Below are 24,569 nucleotides of genomic sequence, written 5' to 3' on the forward strand. Positions count from 1 at the left end.
CACACACACACACATATATATACACACAGTTATTATATTATTAAATTATTATTAAAACATGTTATAATATTATACAGACGACCCCTGGACAACATGGGAGCTTAGGGTGCCCGCCCCCTGCTCAGCCAAAAATCCACGTGTAACTTCTAATTCCCCCAAACTTAACTACTAAGAAACTGCTGTTGAGTGGAAGCCTTACCAGTAACAGTTGTTTAACACATATTTTATATGTTATGTGTTACATACTGTGATCTTACAGTAAAATCAGCTAGAGAGAGGAAACTGTTAGTAAGAAAATCATAAGGAAGGGAAATACATTTACAGTACTGGACTGTATAAAAAAAATCCGCCTGTAAGTAGACCTGCATAGTTCAAAGGTCTGTTGTTTAAGGGTCTGTATATATAAAATACTCATGTGTCAGGGTCTTTTTTTTAGGTGGGGGAGGGACGGAGCAAGAAGAAGGGAGGGAATCTTAAGCAAGCTCCACAGCCAGCGTGGACCCCGACACGGGGCTCAATCTCACAACCCTGAGATCACTACCTGATCTAAAATCAAGAGTCAGACACTTAACCGACTGAGCCACCCAGGTGCCCCTCAGTTTTAAAAATAGTACATTGCCAGTAACTTTGACATTCGGGAGCACTCCTCTATCGCATCAGCCTTTCCTGTGAGTTTTACATGTGTCCACAAGCAATATGATGTCTGGTTTATATGATGTCTAGTTTTGCACAAATATGAACTTTATGTAATTTTATCACATGGATGTACACACATCCATTTGAGGACTATAGCAGTGGTTCGTTCTCACTGCTGCGAATGCATTAATTTTATGAATGTCCTACAATTTATCCGTTCCCCTGATGATGGAATTTGTCTTGTTTCTAGTATTTTTTATTTTACAGACAATAAGGCCATATTTTTTACATGTATCTAGTGAATATGAGCACTGGTGTCTCTGTGGCTGAGACCGAGGCAGGGGAGTTATTCCGTTCCAGGGTTCGCCCATTTTCAACTGGACTATGTAGCCATCAAATTATTTTCTAAAGTAAAGGTACATTCACCTCTTTACTAAAAATGATAGTACTAGAATTTTTTAAACTTCTGCCAATTAGATAGGTTTAAAGTGGTATCTATACCGTATTTTTAATTTGCATGTTCTTGATTACTAATATAATTGAGAGTTTTTTCTATTTGTGGGCCTTTCATGTCTCCTCTTCCTTGAAAAGACTATTTTTCTTTTTGCTTGTTTTCTATTACCTTCTTTATCTTGGTCTAATTGTGTCACAGAATTTCTTTATATTTGGTTATTAATCTTTTGACACTTAAATGTTTTACAGCTATCTCCTTCCAAGTTGGACCTCATGTTTTCACGTTTTTATGATTTTTTGATGGATAGAATTTGAAATTTTATTGTAGCTTAATTTATAAGTCTTTTTTCTTATGGTTTTTGGCAGTTTTTTTGGTACGTATCTTGTTTAAGAAATTCCTCCTTTCCTTGAGGTCATGAAGGTATTCTGCATTTTTTTCTAAAAGTTTTGAGTTTTAAAATTTTCTTCTAAATGTTTGGTTATTTTTACAACTTGGGTCTTTAGTCCAGCTAGAAGTGACTTTGGGTATGGCATGAAGTATGGATCCATTTTTTTCTAGCTAGATGACCAGTTGTCTTAATACTTTGTCCATCCCTCTCCCACTGAGGCATCGCCATACTTCTCACCTCTGTCAAGGATACACACGTACAGTGTCTGTTCTGTTCCAGTGGTCAGTACCAGCCTGGCTTAAATGTAGCCTTAGCTTTATAATAAGTTTTAATATCTGGTAGAAATTCCTTTTTTCCTCCACCTTATTTTAATAATAAACTCCTGACTAGTTTTGGGGCTTTGTTCTACTACATAAATTTTATTGTATTTTACGTAGTCTCTGCATGCCACGTGGGGCTCAAACCCACGACCCTGAGATCAAGAGTCTCATGCTCTACCAAGCCAGCCAGACACCCCTTGTACTACATAAATTTTAGAAATCATTTAAATTGGGGGCGCCTTGGTGGCACAGTTGGTTAAGCGTCCAACTCTTGGTTTCTGCTCAGGTCCTGATTCAGGGTTGTGAGATGGAGCCCCGCGCTGGGCTCCACACTGAGCACAGAGTCTGCTTAAGACTCTCTCTCTCTCTCCTGCCACTCCCCACTGCCCGCTCTTTCTCTCTCTCAAATAAATAAATCTTAACAAAAAAAGAAAAAATAATAATTTAAATTATATGGGGGAAAAGCTTTTGTTTGGAAATGTATCAATAATAATCGATATTAATTAATTAGATTAATTTGGGAGGAAGTTACATCTGCACAATATTAAATATCCTTAGGAACATGTGCTATTTCTCCATGTATTGATATCTTCCTTAATGCCTTTCAGCAAAGTGTACATTTTTGCACTAAGATCCTATATATATTTTGTTGGATTTATTATTAACCATCTTCATTTTTACTGTCTTCTAAGAGTTACATTTTAAAACTATTTGTGGCTGGTGTATAGAAATGAAATTGATTTTTGTTTGCTGACCCTATATTCAGGAACCTAGCTTAGCTCTTGTTGTTTCTAATAATTTGTGAAGTCTTTTGGGCTTTCTACATAAGGTCACCTGCCAATAATGTCAATTCTCAATCTGTCCCCTCAATCCCTATAACATTTATTTCTATGTCTTATCTTACTGAGCTGACTTGACTGAAATTTTCAGTACAATGTTGGACATAAGAGGCATCTCATTTCTGATTTAAAAGGAATGCTTCTAACATTTCTAACATTTGCCACTACATGTTTGCTCTAGGTTTTGGTTCATGCCCTTTATCGGGTTAATGAAACTTCCTTTTATATAGATATGCCTATTCTGCTAGAGAGTCTTTTTAAATAATCCTGCCCCTCCATAGGTATCTAACCCCTTCATTCCCCTTCAAGTGTTGCAGTCTTCTACGAAGTTATTTTAATCTCGTGGTGCCACCTGGTGGCAAACTTTGAAATTTCTGACGTGGTATCTTCCTGTTTCTTTTAGGGAAATATATGAATATCTGTTAACACTGACACCCGTCATTTGATTCTGTTTTCTTACTTTTCCCTCATATTTATCCCATTTACTCCCCCATCATTCTTTTTTTCCTTCCTTAGTTTTCTTGCTTCTTTTATGAGTGTAAATCTACCTCAATTATGGTTATTCACGGTAAAAGTAATGCTGGTGACTTAGGAAAAAAAAATATAGCTCATATTTTTTAATGAAATCTGATACAATAAAGTTCCAGCGATGCTACCCTTCAAAGTCCTTGAAAATACTTTAAGTTCCCTTTAAAAACATTCTCAAATTTCAAGTACTACTTAATCATCTAATTTTGCCCAGTTTAACATCAAGTTCAAGTATTACAGAAAAATTTAAAAGTTTAAAAAAACTGTTAATAAGTTTCACGGTTTCTGTGTTCCTTTATTGCTAGCTCTGACAAATTTGGGGTTTCTACTGTATTTTACTGCAAAGCCTCAGTTTTATCATGGGTTAAACTGCCTGGAAACTGCAGTACTGTTGATCTCCATGGGAAACAGCCCAGCATAGATGGCCTTCGGGCATGTAACTGATCAATAAGACAGAGATCGCCAGTAACCGCATCTCCAACTGCTTGAACCACAGTGTAGAAAGTACTGTAAGCAGCATTGTCCCCAGTCAGAGAACTCACGCATGGATAAGCTTGGCTGGTTTAGTGGTTTCTTTGTAGAGTTCATTGTGACCTGGTTTTTGGTGTCTCCGAGGGCTATCCCTGAGACAGGCAGGTGAGTCAGCTGACGAAGACAGACGGAGACAGCAGGGCTGACGCTGGTCTCTTTAACCACCGCAGGGCCACATGGCTGTGGGGGACGTGGTTTTTACCATTGCTTGGTCTTAACCCATCTCAGTCTTTTGGCAGGGAGGTGCAGCCTGTTGAGAATTTGCTTAATCAAAGACAGCAACGGGACGCTTCACTGAGTGAAGCCACTGACTCAGGTTTCGGCTCAGGTTGTGATCTCAGGATCCTGAGATTGAGCCCTGCATAGGGCTCTGTGCTTAGCGTGGAGTCCACTTGGGACTTTCTCTGCCTCTCCCCCTCCCCCCTGCTCACTCTCTCTCTCAAATGAATTCTTAAAAAAAAAGAAAAAGAAAAAAGACATCAACTATTGATTTCAAAGGAGGCACCACCAAGTATTTTGGGCTTGTAAGTGGTTGGTGCCCGAAGGACATTTTAAGAGTGCCTAACCACGAGAGAACCTTAAATAAAGTATAAAATCTGGTCAGCATTATTCTAATACTTGGGTGTGTATGATTTTGAAATCCATCGTTATTCTTGGGAAACCAATTCGTTTGTGTGGAGTTGCAACAACTATTAGAATTCTAGCATCCATTTAAAAGGGAGATGTCCAGTTACCTTTATTTCTACATTGTAACAGTAGAGATTCAAGACTGGATTGGAAAATAAAAAAAGTTAAAACTTAGGAAGAAGATCGCTTTGGCCCTTTGCTGCCCAGCAGGCCTTCCCGGACCCAGGGTGACGAGGGTGCTCCTCTCATATTCTACTGTTTGACTTCCTTCTGTGTTCTGTCGCTGAGTGCTTCCTAACCCCTTGATGTCTCTTTTGAAAGGTGGGGACCCAAACTGTATGCATTGTTCCAGATGCGTTCTTGCCAAAGCAGCATAAAGCAAATGTAACAGTTAGGAAGAAGGCTCCCTCCCTCTCTAGGTAAGTATGACTGACACCTGCCCACCTCTACCTGGCAGGACCCCATAAAACCCCAACCTGTGCCTTCACAGCCCAGAGCTTTTAATTCAGTGGCGTGAATTCCCAAAGGAGTTCCCCCAGACCAGCCCCGACCATTACAGCCTCTAGTTGCACCCTGTCCTGGCACTTTCCCGGTTGTTTAACTCTCTTGGGCTTTCTTCCAGTCAAGAACATCTTCCTCCAGTGTAATAATTTTGACGTCAGATAAAATGAGATTTTATCTGTAAACTATGTGAACTGATGGGACAGGCTACTTTAGACTGTTCTCTTTTGCGATGTGGAGTATTAGAGTGCAAGTTCCCACATAGGACACTATGTGCTGCTGGAAGGCTTTTTCTTATCTAAAAAAATTCAGATATACTTAAAAATGAAGGGATATATATAGAGAGAATAGAAGGAATCTAGAATTGGTTATTAGCCAGGTTAGACATTGATCTCAGTTTGGAAATACTTTAAAGTCATGGATCAGCACGATTACCTTGACACATGTTGTTGGAAAATTCTTTAATTTCTTTGTCAGAGACTGTTCTGACCCATCCCATTTCCAAGTAAAACCATAGCAATGATGTTTACCTTGTAGATCTTGAATGATATATTTGAGTCCCCCCAAGTTGATTAATCTTCCCCAAGTTCTACAAACCTACCTCTAGCTGTATGAGAATATATTTGAGGTAATACCTTAAGATGTGGAATAAACGTCTGTAATAACAATCTTATCTTTTAAATTTTTCTTAAATGTGACATAAAAAAATGATCCTATATGTTCAGCTCTGGGTGGGAATGTTTAGAAATGATTTGCTTCTTTGGCCTTGAAGTTTGGATTGCTTTGAAACGAGTTTAAGGTCCTGCAAACATCTCTGATGTTCTGTGACATCAACAAAACTTTGCCACTGTGTCAAAGGCCACGTGAAGGGCGTGTGACACATCTGTCATCGTTTTGAAAGTAGTATAGATGCTATAAAATGGGAGAGTCCACCTTACTCCCGGGATCTGAGCTGAAATACTAACTTCAAACATGTTCTGAACATTCTGTGCATAGCCGCAAACAACACTCTTCCCAGCTCCTTGCCTTTAGATCATTTCTTCAAATGAAGGAACTTAAGTAACTTAAAACATTTTGTTTGCTGATGGGTAAAAAAAAACAAAACAAAACAAAAAACCAACTTAAAATTTACCTGATGTTTTGCAATTTTTTCCTCCTGGGTTGTCACTTGTTAATGCTTTTGCTTTTTAGAATGAATCCTTTGAGTGAGTTTAACTCTGTGCTCATGTCATCAGAAATAGGCAAAGAAAGTTTCTGCATGACTCACCATAAAAGTCAAGGTCAAATGACAGAGATTTCTGAATTATCCAGAGATGAATGTATTAAGGGATCAAAGGAGTTGGCAGTTGCCACATCCTTCAGCTCGAATGTCACAATGCTGGCAGCCTCAGAAGTGCCGCTGGGCCCCTCTCTGGCTGATTACAATGCTATTGACCCAAGAGGAAGGACAGGGACTTCCGAGCGGTTTCTGGTCCTTCTCCCACCATCCTTAGGGTTTCGCCAGCAGAAGTCAGCCTATGGGATTATGGTGATGAGGAATTAGAGGCACATCTATAGCCATGGACAAGTGAGAGCTGACTGGTTTCTTTAGGGACAGAGGCCCTACAGCCTCGGGCTCCAGGGATCCACATTGCCATCATCCCCAAAGGCCTCAGGTTGTCTGGTGTGTTCGGACTCCCAGACTTCCTGCTCTCACCCTTCAGGACTTGTTCTTTCCCTGAGGTGCTAGGCTATTTGAGCCTCGGAGGCTGTTGGACCCGAGCTGAAGACCATCCTGCTGGACCCCGAGTGGGAAGTGGCCTGAGGTGGGGAAGGCAGAGCTGCTGTGGAAAAGGGGAGTTCACGGCTTGGGCGTGTCTGCCCCACAGGCTGCTCGGCTGCCTCTCTTGTCATTCCCGTCACAACGGTTTATGGAACTGTGACATGAACGGCGGTGTGTTTCTACCATGGTCTGGGAGCCACCTCACAATTCTGGGTCTGAGCATGGCAAGATCCCCTGTTAGGTCCCCTCTGACATCACGATGGGAGCTGGGCTGCAGGCCGAGTGTGGGCTCTGCGGAGCCACCCGTGTTTTGGTGCAGCCTGTATTACCCTGCATATCCTGAGCGCTCCGTCCCCAGTGCACAATTCAGCAGCGCACTCCACCGTGGCTGAGTGTCACCCACGACACGGGGGGAGGGCGGAACATCTGGGGCCATGCCCTTTTCAGCCCTAGTATGATCCTATTTAAGTGTAGCCTTGTTTCTTGCCTGACCTTCCTGTTGGCTGTCTGTCTTCATGCAGGTCCCTGGCGTCTGACACACGGTGAGCTGTAGGATAAGGACATCCCGAATCTCAGCTGGAACCAGATGGACAAGCATTCCTTCCACCAGGGCTCTTGCTGATGGTTCCCTTCACGTCTCAGTTTACTGTTGGTTTTCCCTTTCTTGCTATTCTGTCTCTCTCCAAACCCCTCTTGATTGCCTTTCCTAGGGACAGACCTTAGAAAGGTGGGCCAGGACTTGGGACTTGCGGCCCTGCTCCCTGCAGCCCAAGCCGGCAGCCCCTGCACCCCGTCTTCAAGGCACCGCCCCCAAAAGAGATGCCTGAAGACATTAGCTTCTGAGAACCCCCTCTCTTCTGCATGACTAGCTTGTAAGGAGGGATATAGGGAGAGTATTTCCAAGAATTTTCCACTTTTTCAAAAAACGTATGTGACTTATTTTTGGCTTTGAACTGAGAGCAAACTTTGTGGCATACAGCTCCGTTTACTTGTGCGCATCTGTGGAATCTGGAGAACTCCATGCAACATTCCCTTTCCTGTCCGGGCTGTTTGTATAATTGTACATAAATGTAGCAATAAAGACATTCTAACCTCAGCCTGGGGCATTCCTTTCCACTTGACTCTGCGTCGTCACAGAAGGCCCCGGACCTGGTTCCCATCCTCTCTGATTTCACAGAGTGTTCGTTTGGAGTTGGCTGGTGTTTGGAGAAAGAGGCTTGAGGAGTTTGGTGGCAGAGCTGGGATGCGAAGCAGCATTATTAATTCACGAAGGGGCGCCATTCCTGGTGTTCTGGGGTGGCTCGAATGTCCAAGGGTTGAAGCTCAGAGGATCGGGGGACAGTCTGCATTCTGAGCTATGTAAACAGTCTCTCCAGCATGTCTCGTGCTACAAGTATATGGCAGACACCTGCGGGCGCAAAGTTACCTCTTAAAGATTTTCAGAAGAAAACACAAAATATGCCCCATGATATTGGAATTTGCATCTGTCTCCGATGTTTTCAAGGGTACTGAGCCAAGCTCTTTTAGAAACAGTGTCTTCCTAAAGGGAACAGAGGCAAATAACCTCTTTATTTGGCAGAGATAATGCTGTTTGTCCTATTGAGGAGAATTTGTTCCCAAACTGGTCTCATAATTTATTTGAAATCTTTGGTTATCAGGCGTTTTTAGAACTTAAAAGAGAATCACATACATTGTTGTGGTTTCTCATCAAATTGCTGTTTCTCAGGCCGCTCCTCGATGGTAAACAGAAGTCCGAGTAAAACATAAAACCTTCAGCACCTGGGACGCAGTGGGGCTGGGAGCGGCCCGTCCTAGGCCAGCATTTGAAAAACTACTCTCTCTAGGTTAAAACAAGGTGGACTGAGAGCCCGAGGAAATCACGTGGTCGTGATCAGGTGACCACCTGAACCACGGTGCCCGGGCTGCTCTTCAACTTTTAACATACCCCTGGGACCCTGCGGCTCCGGGGGCCACAGGTAGAGAAGGCGCAGTGTGGGCTGCCGCCTTCCACCACGAATTTCCGCGGGATAGCACTGCACAGACCTTTCTGCACACACGGTCTAGCCAGGGCCTGTGATACAGGGGAAGGGGGCGTGTTAAAAAGATTGGTGACAAATCACCAGTTGCTTCAGGTGATAGCGTGATAACAGATAAGCCCCGTTCCGGGCACGCGGTGCAGCCAAGACTTCACAAGCTTGTGGAGGGAGCTGGGGGGCTGTGGGAGTCCCGCCTGCGCTCTCACACCTGGGCACCGGCCAGGCGGCCTCTGATGGGGGGGTCAGCGCCTGGCTGGGTCTGTCCAGCCTCCTGCGCCCGATTCATCTGCTGCAAAGTGAAGTGTTTGCCCCGAATAATTTCCGAGATTCCCTTCTGTTCTTTGAGTCTCTCCTCCTTCAGCCAAGGGAAGGGAGTAGCATACCTTCAATGCCGCAGGGGAAGGTCGTGAGGACGGTAAAAACGAGCAATCGGGAGACTGAGAAGATGGCTTGCTTTCAGGTGCTAACAAACACATTCACGTAACGGCAAGTCCGAGCACCCCGGCTCAAACCACCTGCGAGGAAGCAAGCGACTCGGCTCTCACTTTGTACGTCCCATTGGCCGGGTTTCTTCTTGGGCTCCATTTTGCAGAGGGCAGCAAGATGGCAGCTGATCCCTGTCCTTGGGACAGACAGGTGGGAAGTGGAAGCCACCTTCTTCCCGAACAGCCCACACCCACCATGAAGTGCTCCCCTTGGCCCTTGGCAAGTGTTGGAGTTCAGCCCTCTCAAGCAAAGCTGACAGGGGCATAGCCACCCAAACGGAGAAAAGCGGGCCCCTTCCGGTCACTAATTGTCCACAACACAGCATGGTAAGGAACCTGTTGGGGGGCGTCGCCCTCCTTCGGCCTCGTGCAACACTCAGCACCGGATTCCCCCCTCTTGGCCCAGCTGCTTCCCTTTGCAGGCGGGTGGGAGGAGCTGCTTGACGGGTGAGTGTGGCGAGGAGCGGGACCCCAGCGCTCGGCTCCCCTCCCCCGTCGGGAGCCGGCTCTCTGAGCGAAGCTGCCGGCTGCGGCTCTGCGCCTGGTGTCAGAGGCAGGCGGGGTCCCGCGCGTGGGTAAGTCTGGCCGAGGGGGCTCGGTCGCGGGAGGCCCGGTCGCCCCTGGTGCAAGCCCACGCGCTCAGCACCAGCTTCATCGTGAGGAAGGGGACCTTAGGCCTTCAGCTGCGGACTCTCCTTAGTCTCCACGATCCACAGTGGTTCTCACTTTATCATGCATCACAGTCACCTGGAGGACTTGTGCAAACAGGCGCCGGGCTCCAGTCCCGGGGTTTCTGATTCCCGGGTAGGCGTGGGGCTCGAGGGTTTATGCCTCTAGTGAACGCCCAGGTGAGGCTGCTCTGGGGCTGCTGGGCGGGGGCCACGTTTGCAGACGCGGGGAGCGCTTGGCTTGGAGAAGAGGCTGCGTTTCCTGGCCCCCTCGGTCTCCAGAACTGAATGTTCTCGCGGCCGTCTGAGTCAGCGGGGCGGCCTTGGCTCGGCTGGAGCCCGCAAACCTTCTCTGGACAGTGTGAGCAACTCCAAAAATCAGTATCCTCTTCCGCCGTAGCCTTGGGGAGGAACAAATGGTTATAAATCCTACTCATTTCTGCTCTAAGAAGAACAGGAGATGAATCAGTGCCGCCGTAAATCAGCCCCGAAACGCCAATTTCAAAACAGGATCTGAGAGACCTGGGCAGCTCTCCTTTGATAGAACCTGGCGGGGCCCTGCGCGCGGTGAACACTCCCCTGGGGCTTCTCAGTCACGCGGAGCTGGTTTCATTGATTGAGGAGATCCCAGCCTCTGCATATTAGTGCCCAGCCTGAAGAATCTTCAGAAAGCTGAAGCCACCAGTGGGATGAACGCAACACCAGAAAGAAACATTCACCCCCAGAGTCTCGCTGGCTTTTCCCAGTCACTAGACCCCCCTTCTTCAGGTAAGTGCTGTCTCGAATTCTAATGGGGGAAGATAGGTTTTACCCCTTGGTACTTTCTGGAAATGCAGTCATTCAGCATGCATTCTTTTGTTGTCTGGTTTCTCCTGCCTAAAAACTCACGAATTCGTAAAAATCACTTTCCCCCATCTGCCCTGTTGACTCGCGCAGGGCAGCCCCCAGGATGGGCCCCTCGCCTCCCTTCAGGCGGCGCCCTGCCCTCAGCTCTTCCCCACCCCCGACCCCTGTGGCCCGCCAGCAGCTGGACCCCCCACCTTCCCTCAGGCTCCCCCACCCCACCCCATCAGAAGGGAACGCCCTTGTCCCATCTGAAGGGTTCTGTGAGTCCGGGCAGGCGAAGCTCTCGCATGGGCCCCGACAAGCCCACACCTCAGAGGCTCATCCCTTGCTCTGCGTGTGTTTGGGGCGTTTCGTTCCTCCTGGTTCGGCGGGGACATGTGGTCTCTCAGGTGCCATCACAGGGGGACAGAAACTGGAAACCCCCACATGGTCTTTGCCCCACCTTGGGGCCTGGGAGTGACACCTGCCTCTTCTCTTGTTTCACTGGTCAGAACTAGTCTCCTTAAGACCAGATTGTGTCCCCCTTTGCCCCAGGGCACTCACTGTGCTCCCTTCCCTCGGTGTCCTCCTAGAGCATTTATATTCTGTACACCCCTGGCTGCCCCAGGGACGTTGACCAGTCTGGACACACTTTCCGGTGTTAGGCGCTGGGGTGTGGGAGCTACTGGCGTCTAGAGGTCAGGAGCCACATGCCAGGAAGCGGCTTGTCGATAGAGAAGTTCCCAGGCCCAGTGTCCACGGTGGCATGAGTGGGAACCCCTGCCCGCGGTGCTGTGTTCCTGGTGCCCAGGGGTCTTGTCACTTCCCCCGGGCTGCACCTGCACGGGAAAACGGCCACAGGGGACTAAGGGCAGGCTGGCTGTGGCCTGTGCCCTCGAGGGGGCCCAGTGACAGGAAAGCCATGACATGCAGACATGAGCAGGACATGGTGCGGTGGCAGAGGAAGAAGGGAGGCTGATCTGGATATGGAGCCCCCTCCCCAGCCCGTGGGAAGAGCTGCTCACCCGGCACGCTCCTCCCTGCACCCAGGCCCGGCCGGCCTCACGGTGCCTGTGGGAGGAGGTGTGTGCACCCAGCCTCTTGTCCCTGCACCTCACTGTTGCAGTTAGACCAAGGGGAAGGCAACCAAGCTTAGTAAGTGTGAGGCCCTTCTTGTTTCTGTCCTCCTAGCGGGACGGGTGCTGTGGTCTGAAATGAGCCTTCCTTGAAGTCCAACTCCACCATTTCCTCCTGTGTGACTTGGGGCAACTCGTTTAACCTCTCTGGACTTAAATTTCTGCTATAAAGGAATGAACTGATTTTTATTTTTTAAAATAATTTTTTATTATGTTAGTCACCATACAGTAAGGAATGAACTGATTTTTATAACGTATTTTGTTCTCTCCAAATAAAGTCTGTAGCTGCTCAGAACCTGTTTTTGGTTCCTTTTGGCTGAAATGAACTCGGCGATGTTCGTTGTGCACTCTTCTGGGGCAGCCTGCCCTCCTAGGCCTGAGCGCTTGCTCCAGAAGGTGCCTTACAGGTAGAGCTGAAGAGAGCTGGTATCCGCTCTGACGAATGACTGCCCGTGGCAATGAGGATGACCTTTACCTCAGAGAATACCATTCTCTGGTTTACTCATTCCACAGCTGGGTAGGGCCATCGCTGTGTTTGGGGCCAGGGCCGAGGCAGGTGAAAAGTCACGACAGAATTGGAAATTAGCAACTTGTCCTCCAGGAAATCTGCTCCCACAACGAGCCTCGCTGCTGGGTCCCATCCCACCGTCTGCCTTCTCTCCAGCTCCGGCCTAGTCCTGAAGCCAGCCAGGAGGGAGAGGGGCAGCTTGGAGGGGGACAAGGAGGGGCCGAGGGTGTATGGATGGTCCTGAAACAGCTGGCTTATACTCCGATCCTCGAGAGTGGACTCTGGGGTGTGTCCCCAGTCCGAGGTGACTGACAGTGTCTGGGAGTAAAAGCTGCCTTTTTCTCCAGGCAGCTGCTGTGGACGGCAGAGCTGATGAAAATCCCTGTGCCCTACGCTTTACCACGTTGGTATGTGTGGTAACCAGGCCCTGGATGCCTACGTCTCCTTGCTCTGTTGGGAGATGTTGCTCAGCTCTGGACAGCCATTCCAGGTCTTGATTGTGGCCCTTGTCCTCTCTGGGGATACCCTTCTAATTCCTACATCAGACAGTAGGGTACGGGGCCCTGGCCCCATTCCTAGCCAGGCCCTGAGGCTCTCCCACCCAGTCTCCTCTGCACCTTCCGCTTCTTGCCCACCAAGCAGGAGGTGGGGGGGTGTCCTGGGGAAGAACTGGGTGCCCAAGTAGCTCATGGCCTTAGAGTCAGGAGCCACTGCCCTGAAGCATAGTGTGTGCAGGTGTGTGGAGCCTGGATGCCAGCGCCCCACCTAAGCTGTGCTCCCTCCGCCAGGTCTAGACACATCTCAAGGTGATGCCTGGAATGTGGCCACAGAGGAACTTTGTCCAGTGGTTCATCATCTATGTACTGAGCTTCAAGTAAATCCAGTCCCTGCCTTAACGGAGTCTATATTCCCGCACGGGGAGATGAGCAGTAAACCAACTGCCTGTTAAGTCAGAGGGTGATCACTGCTCCAGAGAACGGGGCATGGCATGCGGAATACTGGCAATGCGATTTTTAGAACACTTGTTACTGAACTAGAGTTGACACACATGTTCTATTCATTTCTGGTGTAAAATAGATTCCACAATTCCAGCCATTATGCAGTGTTTAGCATAAGTTCAGTTGCCACCTGTCACTATAAAACATCGTTACGGTATTGTCGGCTGTATTCCTAGGCAGTATATCACCGTGTGACTGACTTGTTTTGGAACTGGAAGTATGTACCTCTTTCCCCTTCCCCTATTTTGCTAATCCTACCATAACACCTCCAGCCTGGCAATCGTGGTTGGTTCTCGGTGTTTATAAGTCTATTTGTGTTGGTTCGTTATTTACATCCCACATATAAGTGATATCCTCTGGCATTTGTCTATTTCTGGATGACGAATTTCACTAGCCTAGTACCCTGGAGGTGCATGCATGTTGTCAACAAAGGCAAGAACTTAACCTTCTTTACGGGTGACTAATGTTCCATGACACATTCGCCGATGTTGTTAACCATTTATTGGTAGTCACAGGTTGCTTCCCTAATTGGTTAACGTAAATAATGATGCAATAAACATATAGGGATGTACATGATTTTGAATTAGTATTTTTATTGAGTTTCATAAATACACAGTAAAATTACTGGATGGTATGGGATTTCCATTTTTAATTTTTGAAGGGACTCCATACTGTTTTCCATGGTGTCTGCCCCACCTGACGTTCCCATCCACCGCTCACAAGGATTCCCTTTTCTTCAGCTTCTGGCCAACACTTGCGAATTTCCGACTTTTTGATATCAGCCATTCTAACGGGGAAAGTGATATCTCGTACTTTTCAATTGCGTTTCCCCGATGATGAGTGATGTTGAGCATCTTTGCATGTGTCTCTTGGCCGTCTGCATGTCTTCTTTAGAAAATGTCTGTTTGGATCCTCTGCCTGATTTTCCATTGGATCATTTATTGGTTGGTTGGTTGGTACTGAATCGTATTAGTTCTTGATAGATATTTCGGATATAGGCCCTCATGGAATATATGATTGGCAAACATCTCCCATTCAGTAGTTGCCTTTCATTGAGTTGATGGTTTCCTTCACTGTGCAAAAGCTTTTTATTTTGGTATGGTCCTTATTTATTTTTCCTTTAGTTTTTTTTTTTTTTTTTTTTCCCAAGGAGACATGTCTAGGAAAATGTTGCTGGGCCGATGTCCAAGAGATCACCACCTATGTCTTGTAGGAGTTTTATGGTTTCAGGTCTGACATTTAGGTCTTTAATCCATGGTGAGTTTATTGTTGTGTATGGTGTAAGAGCATTTCCTCCTTTTGTGGGTGGCTGTCCAGTTTCCCCAGCACCATTTATTGAAGAGCCTGTCTTTTCCCTGTTGTATGTTCTCCCTTCCTTTGTCATAGGTTAATTGACCATGAGTGTGGGTTTAATTCTGGGCTCCGGTTCTGCTCCATTGATGTATAACTCTCTTTTTGTGCCAGTACCATACTTTTTTTGACTATGATAGCTTTGCAGTAAACCTTGAAATCTGGGACTGTGACATGTCCAGCTTTGTTGTTCTGTCTCCAGGTTGGTTTGGCTGTCTGGGGTCTCTTGTGGTTCCATAGACATTTTAGAATTACTTCTGTAAGGAATGCTGCTGGTGTTTTGATACAGATGACTTGGAATATGTAGGTAACTGTTGGTATGATGGACCTTGGAATGATATTCTTCCGTTCTGCGAGCGTGGAATATCTCTCCATTTGTTTGTGTCCTCTTCAGTTTCCTTTGTGTGTGTTTCATAGATTTCAGAGTACAGGTCTTTCACCTTCTTGGTTGAGTTGATGCCTAGGTATTTGATTCTCTTTGGTGCAATGGACCTGGAATCATTTCCTTCATTTGTCTTTCTGCTACTTGGTGATTAGTGTATAGAAACGCAAGAGATTTCTGTGTGTGAATCTTGCATCCTGCCAATTTCTTGAATTTACATCTTCTAATGGTTCTTTTGGGGGAGTCCTTAGGGTTTTCTAGGTATAGTATCGTGCCATCTGCAAAAAGTGACAGTTTTCTTCCTCAGCATTCTGGATGCCTTTTATTTCTTCTTGTAGGATTGCTGTGGCTAAGACTTGTGGTACTAACTTGGATCAAAATGGTGGAAGTAAACGTTGTCCTCTTTTTCTTGATTTTTCACCATTGGGTATGATGCCAACTGTGTGTTTTGTCACCCATGGCTTTTATTATTGCTGAGGTGTGTTCTCTGGAAATCCACTTTATTGAGTTATCGTGATAAACTCACGTGGAGTGTTGACATTGCTCTTTTGCATCTATTGAGATATTTGCTTTATTGTTATCCTTCATTTTGTTAATGTGGTATACTGTTTATTTTCTAATATCATCCTTGTATTTCTTGGAATAAATATGAATTGTTTGTGTTGAATGATTATTTTAGTATATTTCTGACTGTAGTTTGCTACTATTTTATGGAGGTACTTCATGTTTATCTGGCTTATTTGCCTATAGTTTCTTTTATTGTCATGACGTGGTTTTGGTCTTGGGTAATTTTTCTTTTTAAGGATGTGTTTGGAATATTTTTTCATTTTTTGGAATAGCTCGAGAATAGAAAATAATGCTCCTTGAATTTCTCATTGCATTGGCTTTTTAACCCATGTGTCCCTGGACTTTTATTTGTTGAGTTTTTTTGATTACCTATTCAATTTCATTATTTTTCTGTTCAGATTTTCCATTTATTTTTTGGAAGATATCATTTTTATAATCATTTGTTTCCTCTTTGTTACTGGATATTTTGGTATATATATGGTCTCTTCTAATGGTTTGTATTTCTGTGGTGTCAAGTATTTTGCTCTTTCATTTCTGATTTTGTTGATTTTTGTCCTTTTTTCTTTTTTTCATGAATCTGGCTTAAAGTTTATCAATCTATTTACCTTTTCAAATATCCAGCTTTGGTTTCATTGATTTTTTTTCCTTTTGTTTCTTTAGTTTCTTCTTTCATTATTTCAACTCTGATCTTTATTTTAGTTTTTCTACTAATGTGGTTTATTCTTTTTCTAGTTCATTTAGTTGTAATTTTTTTTGCAATTTTGGTTTCTTGATGTGTACTTGTATTGTTTTCAGTTTCCCTCTTGGAACTTCTTTTGGTGTGACTGCACAATTTGGGGGCATTCTGTTTTTATTTTTATTTGTTTTTATGTGTTTTTGATTTCTGATGAATTTTTCAATGTCCTATTGGTTGCTGAATAGCTTGTCATTTGCCCTTGACATGTTTGGTTTTTATTTTTTCCTTGTAATTGACTACTAGCTTCATACTTGAGATTTGAAAAGACTCATGCTATGGTTTCAGGCTATTTATTGAGGCTTGTTTTGTGGCCTCACATGTGATCTGTCTTAGAGAATGTTTCATGGGTACTTGAAAAGAATGTGTATTCTGTTTGGTGTTTTGATAGAATATTCTGTACATATCTCTTAATTCCATCTTATCCTAATGTGTCATTCAGAGATACTGTTTTCTTTTTTTTAAATTTTAGTATTTAATTCAGTGGCCCAGATATTATGTCATGTCATTATACAATCAAAACAATGTATCAATTTAAAAATCTTCCCATATTCTATTTGAGTCTATTTTCGAACTTTCTAACCCTATTCCATGAATCTATGTGTGGACTCTCTCAACAGTACCACTAGATTATCGTAGATTTATACTATATCTTGAAGTGATTAATTATCAAACATTCCAAAGAAAAGTTAATATGAAAAAACAAAGTTAAAAGAAATTCCAAAACTATAGTATCTTTTCTCTTGTGAGTTAAATTTTAGAAAAATGTGGGCAGTGTGGTCACACGTACCTTTAAACACCACTGTGACACTGTTTAGTACACATTGAAGTTTTGTAACATATATGTCAATTTTGAATTGTTGGTGTTTTTTAAATTCTAGTATAGTTACCATACAGCATTTTATTAGTTTCAGGTGTACAACATAGTGATTCAGCACTTCCATACATCGCCTGGTGCTCATCACGGGTGTCCTCCTTCATCCGCATCACCTGTTCCCCCATCCCCCACTCACCTCCCCTCTGAAGACCAGCAGTGTGTTCTCTAGAGTTAAGAGTCTGTTTCTTGGTTTGCCTCTCTCTTTCTCTTTTTTTTCCCCCTTTGCTCATTTGTTTTATTACTTTCCACATATGAGTGAAATCATACGGTATTTGTCTTTCTCTGACTTATTTTGCTTCACATAAATACTAACATTATAGTCTCTAGCTCCATCCAAGATTTCATTCTTCTGGCTGAATAATATTCGTGTGTGTGTGTGTGTGTGTGTGTGTGTATACACTTACCACATCTTCTTTATTCATCTATCAAGGGACACTTAGGCTGCTTTCATGGTTCAGCTATTGTAATGATGCTGCAATAGACATAGGGGCACATGTATCTCTTTGAAATAGTGTTTTAGTATTTTGGGGGTAAATACCCTGTAGTATGAGTGCTGGGTCCTAGGGTAAGTCTATTAACTTTTTGAGGAACCACCATACTGTGTTCCGGAGGGGCTGCATCAGTTTGCATTCCCACCAACAGTGCAAGTGGGTTCCTTTTTCTCCACATCCTTGCTAACGCTTCTTCCTTCCTGTGTTACTGATTTTAGCCATTCGGACAGGTGTGAGGTGATACCTCATTGTGGTTTCGATTTGCATTTCCCTGATGCTGAGTGATGTTGAGCATCTCTTCATGTGTCTGTTGGCCATCCATATGTCTTTTTTTGAGAAACCTCTGTTCATGTCTTCTGCCCACTTTTAAATTGAATTACTTGTTTTTTGGGTGTTGAGTTGTGTAAGTTCTTTGTGTATTTTGAATACTAACCCTTTATCAGACATATCATTTGCAAATATCTTCTCCCATTCCATAGGTTGTCTTTTACTTTTGTTGGTTGTTTCCTTTGCTGTGTAGAAGATTTTATTTTGATATATTCCCAAAAGTTTATTTTTGCTTTTATTTCCCTTGCTTCAGGAGCCAAATCTGGGAAAATGTTGCTATGGCCGCTGTCAGAGACATTAGTGCCTGAGCTCTGTTCTAGGATTTTTATGGTCTCAGGTCTCACATTTAGGACTTCAATACATTTTGAGTTTATTTTTGTGTATGGTGTAATAAAGTGGTCCAGTTTCATTCTTTTGTAGGTAGCTGCCCAGTTTTTCTAACACCATTTATTGAAAAAGTAACTTTTTTCCATTGGATATTCTTTCCTTCTTTGTTGAAGATTAATTGGTCATTTAATTGTAGGTTTAGTTCTGGATTTTTGCCCCCATTCCATTGACCTAATGGGTCTCTTTTAGTGCCAACATGATACTGTTTCTTTTACTACAGTTTTGTAATATATGTCAAAGTCTAGAATTGTGATAGTTCCAGCTTTGCTATTCTTTTTCAAAAGTGCTTTGTCCATTTGTTGTCTTTTGTGGTTCCATATAAATTTTAGGATTGTAGGTTCTAGTTTATGAAAAATGCTGTTGGTGTTTTGTTCAGGATTACATTAAATGTGTTGATTGCTTTGGGTAGTATAGACATTTTGACAATATTTGTTCTGCCAATGTGTGAGCATGGAATATCTTTCCATTTGTTTGTGTCATCTTCAGTTTCCTTCATCAGTGTTTATAGTTTTCAGAGTACAGGTCTTTCACCTCCTTGGTTAAATTTATTCCTAGATATTTTATTCTTTTTGGTGTAATCATGAATGGCATTGTTTTCTTAATTTCCCTTTCTGTTGCCTCATTGTTAGTGTGTAGATATGCAACAGATTTCTGCATATTGATTTTGTATCCTGTACTGAATTCATTTGTCAGTTCTAGTAGCTTTTTGCTGGAGTCTTTAGGGTTTCCTATATTTGCACCATATCATTTGCAAATAATGGCAGTTTTACTTCTTTATACCAATTTGGATGCCTTCTATTTCTTTTTCCTGTGTGATTTTTGTGGCTAGGACTTCCAGTACTAGGTTGAATAAAAGTGGTGAGAGCAGACATCCTCGTCTTGTTCCTAACCTTTGGAGAAAGCTCTGTTTCTCCCCATTGAATATAATGTTAACCGTGGGTTTTTCCTATATGGGCTGTATTATGTTGAGGTATAGTCCCTCTAAACCTACTTTGTTGAGGGCATTTTATCATGAATGAATGTTGTTCTTTGTCAAATGCTTTTTTGGCGTCTATTAATATGATCATATGGTTTTTATTCTTTGTCTTATTGGTGTGATGTATCACATTGCTTTGCAAATATTGAACCACCCTTGAATCCCAGGAATAAGTCCCACTTGATCTTGGTGAATGATTTTTTTAAAATGCATTGTTGGATTCAGTTTGCTAGTATTTTGTAGAGGATTTTTGTATCTATGTTCATTGAAGATATTGGCCTGTAGTTCTCTCCCTCTCTCTTTTTGTGGTATTTTTTATCTGGTTTTGGTATCCGGGTGATGCAGGTCCCATAGAATGGATTTGGAATTTTTCCTTCTATATTTCAGAATAGTTTGAGAAGAATAGGTATTAACTCTTTGAATATTTGGTAGAATTTGCCTATGAAGCTTTCTGGTCCTGGACTGTTGTTCACTGGGAGTTATTTTATTACTGATTCAATCTTGTTGGTGTTAATCTGTCTGTTCAGATTCTCTATTTCTTCCTGGTTCAGTTTTGGTAGGTTATGTTTCCAGGAATTTATCCATTTCTTCTTGGTTGTCTAATTTGTTGGTATCTAGTTTTTCATAATCTCTGAAATTTGTATTTCTGTGGTTATTCTCTTTCATTTGTGAATTTGTTTGAGCCCTTTCTCTCTCTCTCTCTCTGATGAGTCTGGCTAGTAGTTTATCAATTTTATTGATCTTTTCCAAGAACCAGCTCCTGGTTTCATTGACCTGTTCTATTGTTTTTTAGTTTCTATGTCACTTATTTCTGCTCTAGTCTTTATCATTTCCTTCCTTCTACTAGTTTTAGGTTTTGTTTGTTGTTCTTTTCCTAGTTCTTTTAGGTATAAGGTTAGGTTGTTTGAGATTTTTCCTGCTTCTTGAGGTAGGTCTGCGTTCAGATAAACTTCCCTCTTAGAACTCGTTTTGCTGTATCACAAAGATTTTGGACCATTGTGTTTTCATTTTTGTTTCTTTCCATGTACTTTTTTATTTCTTTGATTTCTTGGTTGACCTATTCATTATTTAGTAGCATGTTATTTAGCCTCCATGTATTTATGGTCTTTCTAGATTTTTTTCTTGTGGTTGATATTTTTTTATAACAGTATTTTTTTTATTATGTTAGTCACCATACAGTACATCCCTAGTTTTTGATATAAAGTTCCATGAATCATTACTTGTGTATAACACCCAGTGTACCATGCAATACGTGCCCTCCTTAAAACGCATCACCGGCCTATCCCATTCCCCAATGAAGCCCTCAGTTTGTTTCCCAGAGTCCAGAGTCTCTCATGGTTCATTCCCCGTTCTGTTTACCACCCCCCTTTCTTCTTCCCTTTCTTCTCCTACCAGTCTTCCTACTTCTTATGTTCCATAGATGAGTGAAACCATATGATAATTGTCTTTCTCTGCTTGACTTATTTCACTTAGCATAATCTCCTCCAGTCCTGTCCATGTTGCAGCAAATGTTGAGAAATCGTTCTTTTTGATGGGTGAGTATTATTCCATTGTATATATGGACCACGTCTTCTTAATCCAGTCATCTCTTGAAGGGCATCTTGGCTCCTTCCACAATTTAGTTATTGTGGACAATGCTGCTATGAACATTGGGGTGCATATGGCCCTTCTCTTCACTATGTCTGTATCTTTGGGTTAAGTACCCAGTAGTGCAATTGCTGGATCATAGGGTAGCTCAATTTTTACCTTTTTAAGGGACCTCCACACTGTTTTCCAGAGTGGCTGTACCAACTTGCATTCCCACCAACAATGTAGGAGGGATCCCCTTTCTCCACATCCTCTCCAACATTTGTTGTTTCCTGCCTTGTCCATTTTTGCCATTCTAACTGGTGTAAGGTGGTATCTCAGTGTGGTTTTGATTTGAATTTCCCTGATGGCTAATGATTTTGAACATTTTTTCATGTGTCTGTTAGCCATTTGTATGTCTTCATTGGAAAAGTGTCTGTTCATATCTTCTGCCCATTTTTTGATTTGTTTCTTTGTTTCTTATGTATTGAGTTTGAGAAGTTCTTTGTAGATCTTGGATACCAGTCTTTTATCTGTAGTGTCATTTGCAAATATCTTCTCCCATTCTGTGGGCTGCCTCTTATTTTTTTTGACTGTTTCCTTGGCTGTGCAGAAGCTTTTTATCTTGATGAAGTCCCACAAGTTCACTTTATCTTTTGTTTCTCTTGCCTTTGGAGATGTGTCATGAAAAAGGTTGCTGTGGCCGATGTCGTAGAGAGTGCTGCCTATGTTCTCCTCTAGGATTTTGATGGATTTCTGTCTCACATCGAGGTCTTTCATCCATTTGGGGTTTATCTTTGTGTATGGTGTGAGAGAGTGGTCAAGTTTCATTCTTTTGCATGTAGCTGTCCAATTTTCCCAGCACCATTTATTGAAGGGACTGTCTTTTTTTCCACTGGATGTTTTTTTCCTGCTTTGTTAAACATTAGTTGCCCAAAGATTTGAGGGTCCATTTCTGGGTTCTCTCTTCTGTTCCATTGGTCTATGTGTCTGTTTTTGTGCCCGTACCATGCTGTCTTGGTGATCACAGCTTTGTAGTACAGTTTGAAATCTGGCAATGTGATGCCCCCAGCTTTGTTTTTCCAACAATTCCTTGGTGATTCGGGGCCTTTTCTGGTTCCACACAAATTTAAGGGCTGTTTGTTCCAGTTCTTTGAAAAATGTCATCGGTGTTTTGATTGGGATGGCATTGAAAGTGTAGATTGCTCTGGGTAGCATGGACATTTTAACTATGTTAATTCTTCCGATCCATGAGCATGGAATATTTTTCCATCTTTTTGTGTCTTCTTCAAGGTCTTTCAAGAGTGATTTGTAGTTTCTAGAATATAGTTCCTTTACGTCTCTGGTTAAGTTTATTCCGAGATAACATATGATTTTTGGTGCTATTGTAAATGGAATGGATTCCCTAATTTCTCTTTCTTCAGTCTCATTGTTCATGTATAGAAATGCAACTGATTTCTGAGCATTGATGACAATCCACAAATGAGACACCCATACACAAATCATTCCTTCAAGTTTAGCAGTAGTAGCTGTTCCCCATAATTCATAGGAATAAACACAGAAAGTCAAGCACAGTAAGGAGAACAAGGAATATGCTTCAAATAAAACAAGAAAAAACTCAAAGGAATAAATGAAACGGAGAAAAGAAAACCACGCCATTAAAAAGTTCAAAGAAATGGTCATAAAGATGCTTTTACCCAACTGGGGACAAGAGTGGATGAACTCAGTGACAGCTTCAACAAAGAGATAGCAAATGGAGACAAGAATCAGAATCAAAGAATAACTGAAATGAAAAATACACGAGAGGGAATCAACAAACAGATTAGAGAATGTCAAAGAAAGAATCAAAGGGATCTGGAAGACGGTAATGGAAAGGCACCCATGCTGCACACAGCAAAAGAAAGAATTTTTTAATGGGGATAAATGAATGGATCTCGTGGATAGTATCAAGAGAATATGCATGTTTTGGGCTCCCAGAAGGAAAGGGAAAATAGAAGGGAGTGGATAGAAAATCTATTTGAAGAAATAAGAGCTGAAAACTTCCCTAATGTGGAGAAGGAAACCAACATCCAGGTTCAGGAAGCACAGAAGGATCCAAACAACATGCATGCAAAGAGGTTTAGGCCACAGTGTGTAATAATTAAAATGTCAAAGATTAAAGATGGAGAGAGAATTTTAAATGTAGCAAGAGAAAAGCAACTAGTCATGTATAAAGAAAACCCTATCAACTGCTACACTATCACCTGAATTTCCAGCAGCAGAAAATGCAATGGCCAGAAAGGAACGGCATGATATAGCCAATGTAAAGGAAAACCTACAACCAAAAACACGATCTGGAGCAAAGTTATTATTCAGAATTTAAGGAGAGAGTTTCCAGACAAATAAAAAGTTGAAGGAGTTTATCACCATTAAAACCAGCCTTACATTGGCAGCTCTTTTCTGCCCGTGGGTCCTGCCCTGTGCTTTAATTAAAGCACCTTACACCAGAAAACAAACAAACAAACAAACAAACCAGCCTTACCAAACCATTAAAAGACTTTAAGTGGAAAGAAAAGGCCAAAGGCTAAAAGACAAAAAGTGGTAAAATGAATTATATCCAAAAAATTAGTTAAGGGACTTACAAAATAAAAACAATGTAAATTATGAGAACAGACACATAAAACATAGAGGGGTATAAAATGGAGTTCTGTTAGGAATGTTTTTGAACTTTAGTAATTATCAATTTCATATAGACTACAGACTTAGGATGTTGTAATATGAACCTCATGGTGACCTCAAACCTAAAATCTATAAAAGATATACAAAAATACAAAAAATAAACTCAAGCATAACACTAAAGAAAACTTGTAAATCACAAGAGAGCAGGAAACAGAAACAGAGAAGAGTAACAAAACAACCAGAAAAAATTTAACAAAATGGCAATACCTATCAGCAATAACTTCTTTTAAATTTTATTTTTATTTAAATTCAACTAATGTATGATATATCATTAGTTTCAGAGGTAGAGTTCAATCAGTTGTATGTACTGCCAGTGCTCATTGCATCACATGCCCTCCTTAATACCCTTCACACAGTTACCCCATCCCCCACCCATCTCTTTCTCCAGCAACCCTCAGAGCAATAACTTGAAGTGGCTTAAATGCTCCAGTCAAAAGACACAGAGTGACAGAATGGATTTTTAGAAGACCCATCCTATACTTACTTTAAGAGACTCACTTAAGACCAAAGGAACGTGCGACAGACTAAAAAGTAAGCAGATGGAAGCAGACCTTCCATGTAAATAAAGGAAAGGAAAAAATAGGTTGGGGTAGGAATACTTACATCAGACAAAACAGACCTTAGAACAGAAAGTGTAACAAGAGACAAGAACATTACACAGTAATAATCAGTCCAACAATAGTATATAACAATTATAGTTCACTCAGTATTAAAGCAAATGCATGCATAAGGAGATATTAACAGAAAAAAGGGAGAAATTGATGCTAATACAATAAAAAGTAGGGACTTTAAAGCCCACTTGCAATTAATAGATAAAGCATTCAGGAAGAAAATCAATTAACAAAGAGTATCTGTGCCGGAAGGGAAAAATCTGCAGCCAAGAATACTCCATGCAGCAAGGCTGTCGCTCAGAACAGAAGGAGATGAAGAGTTTCCTAGACAAAAGCTCTTTG

At 42.5% G+C, this 24,569-nt stretch overlaps 1 protein-coding gene across 2 annotated transcripts in view; it reads left to right on the forward strand.

Moving 5' to 3' along the window:
• The window catches only part of RDX (radixin), a 90,118-nt gene extending 82,436 nt beyond the window's left edge, over positions 1 to 7,682 (forward strand). For both annotated transcript variants that reach the window (XM_040631244.1, XM_040631245.1), the window contains 2 exons: positions 4,645 to 4,742; positions 7,108 to 7,682. In XM_040631244.1, the coding sequence (XP_040487178.1) occupies positions 4,645 to 4,711 (67 nt within the window). In that variant the 3' untranslated portion in view covers positions 4,712 to 4,742; positions 7,108 to 7,682. The remainder of the gene's footprint in view (positions 1 to 4,644; positions 4,743 to 7,107) is intronic.
• The last annotated feature ends 16,887 nt before the right edge of the window (positions 7,683 to 24,569 follow it).

This window comes from Ursus maritimus, unplaced genomic scaffold (genome assembly GCF_017311325.1).
Source record: "Ursus maritimus isolate PB19 unplaced genomic scaffold, ASM1731132v1 scaffold_16, whole genome shotgun sequence".
Taxonomy (NCBI): domain Eukaryota; kingdom Metazoa; phylum Chordata; class Mammalia; order Carnivora; family Ursidae; genus Ursus; species Ursus maritimus.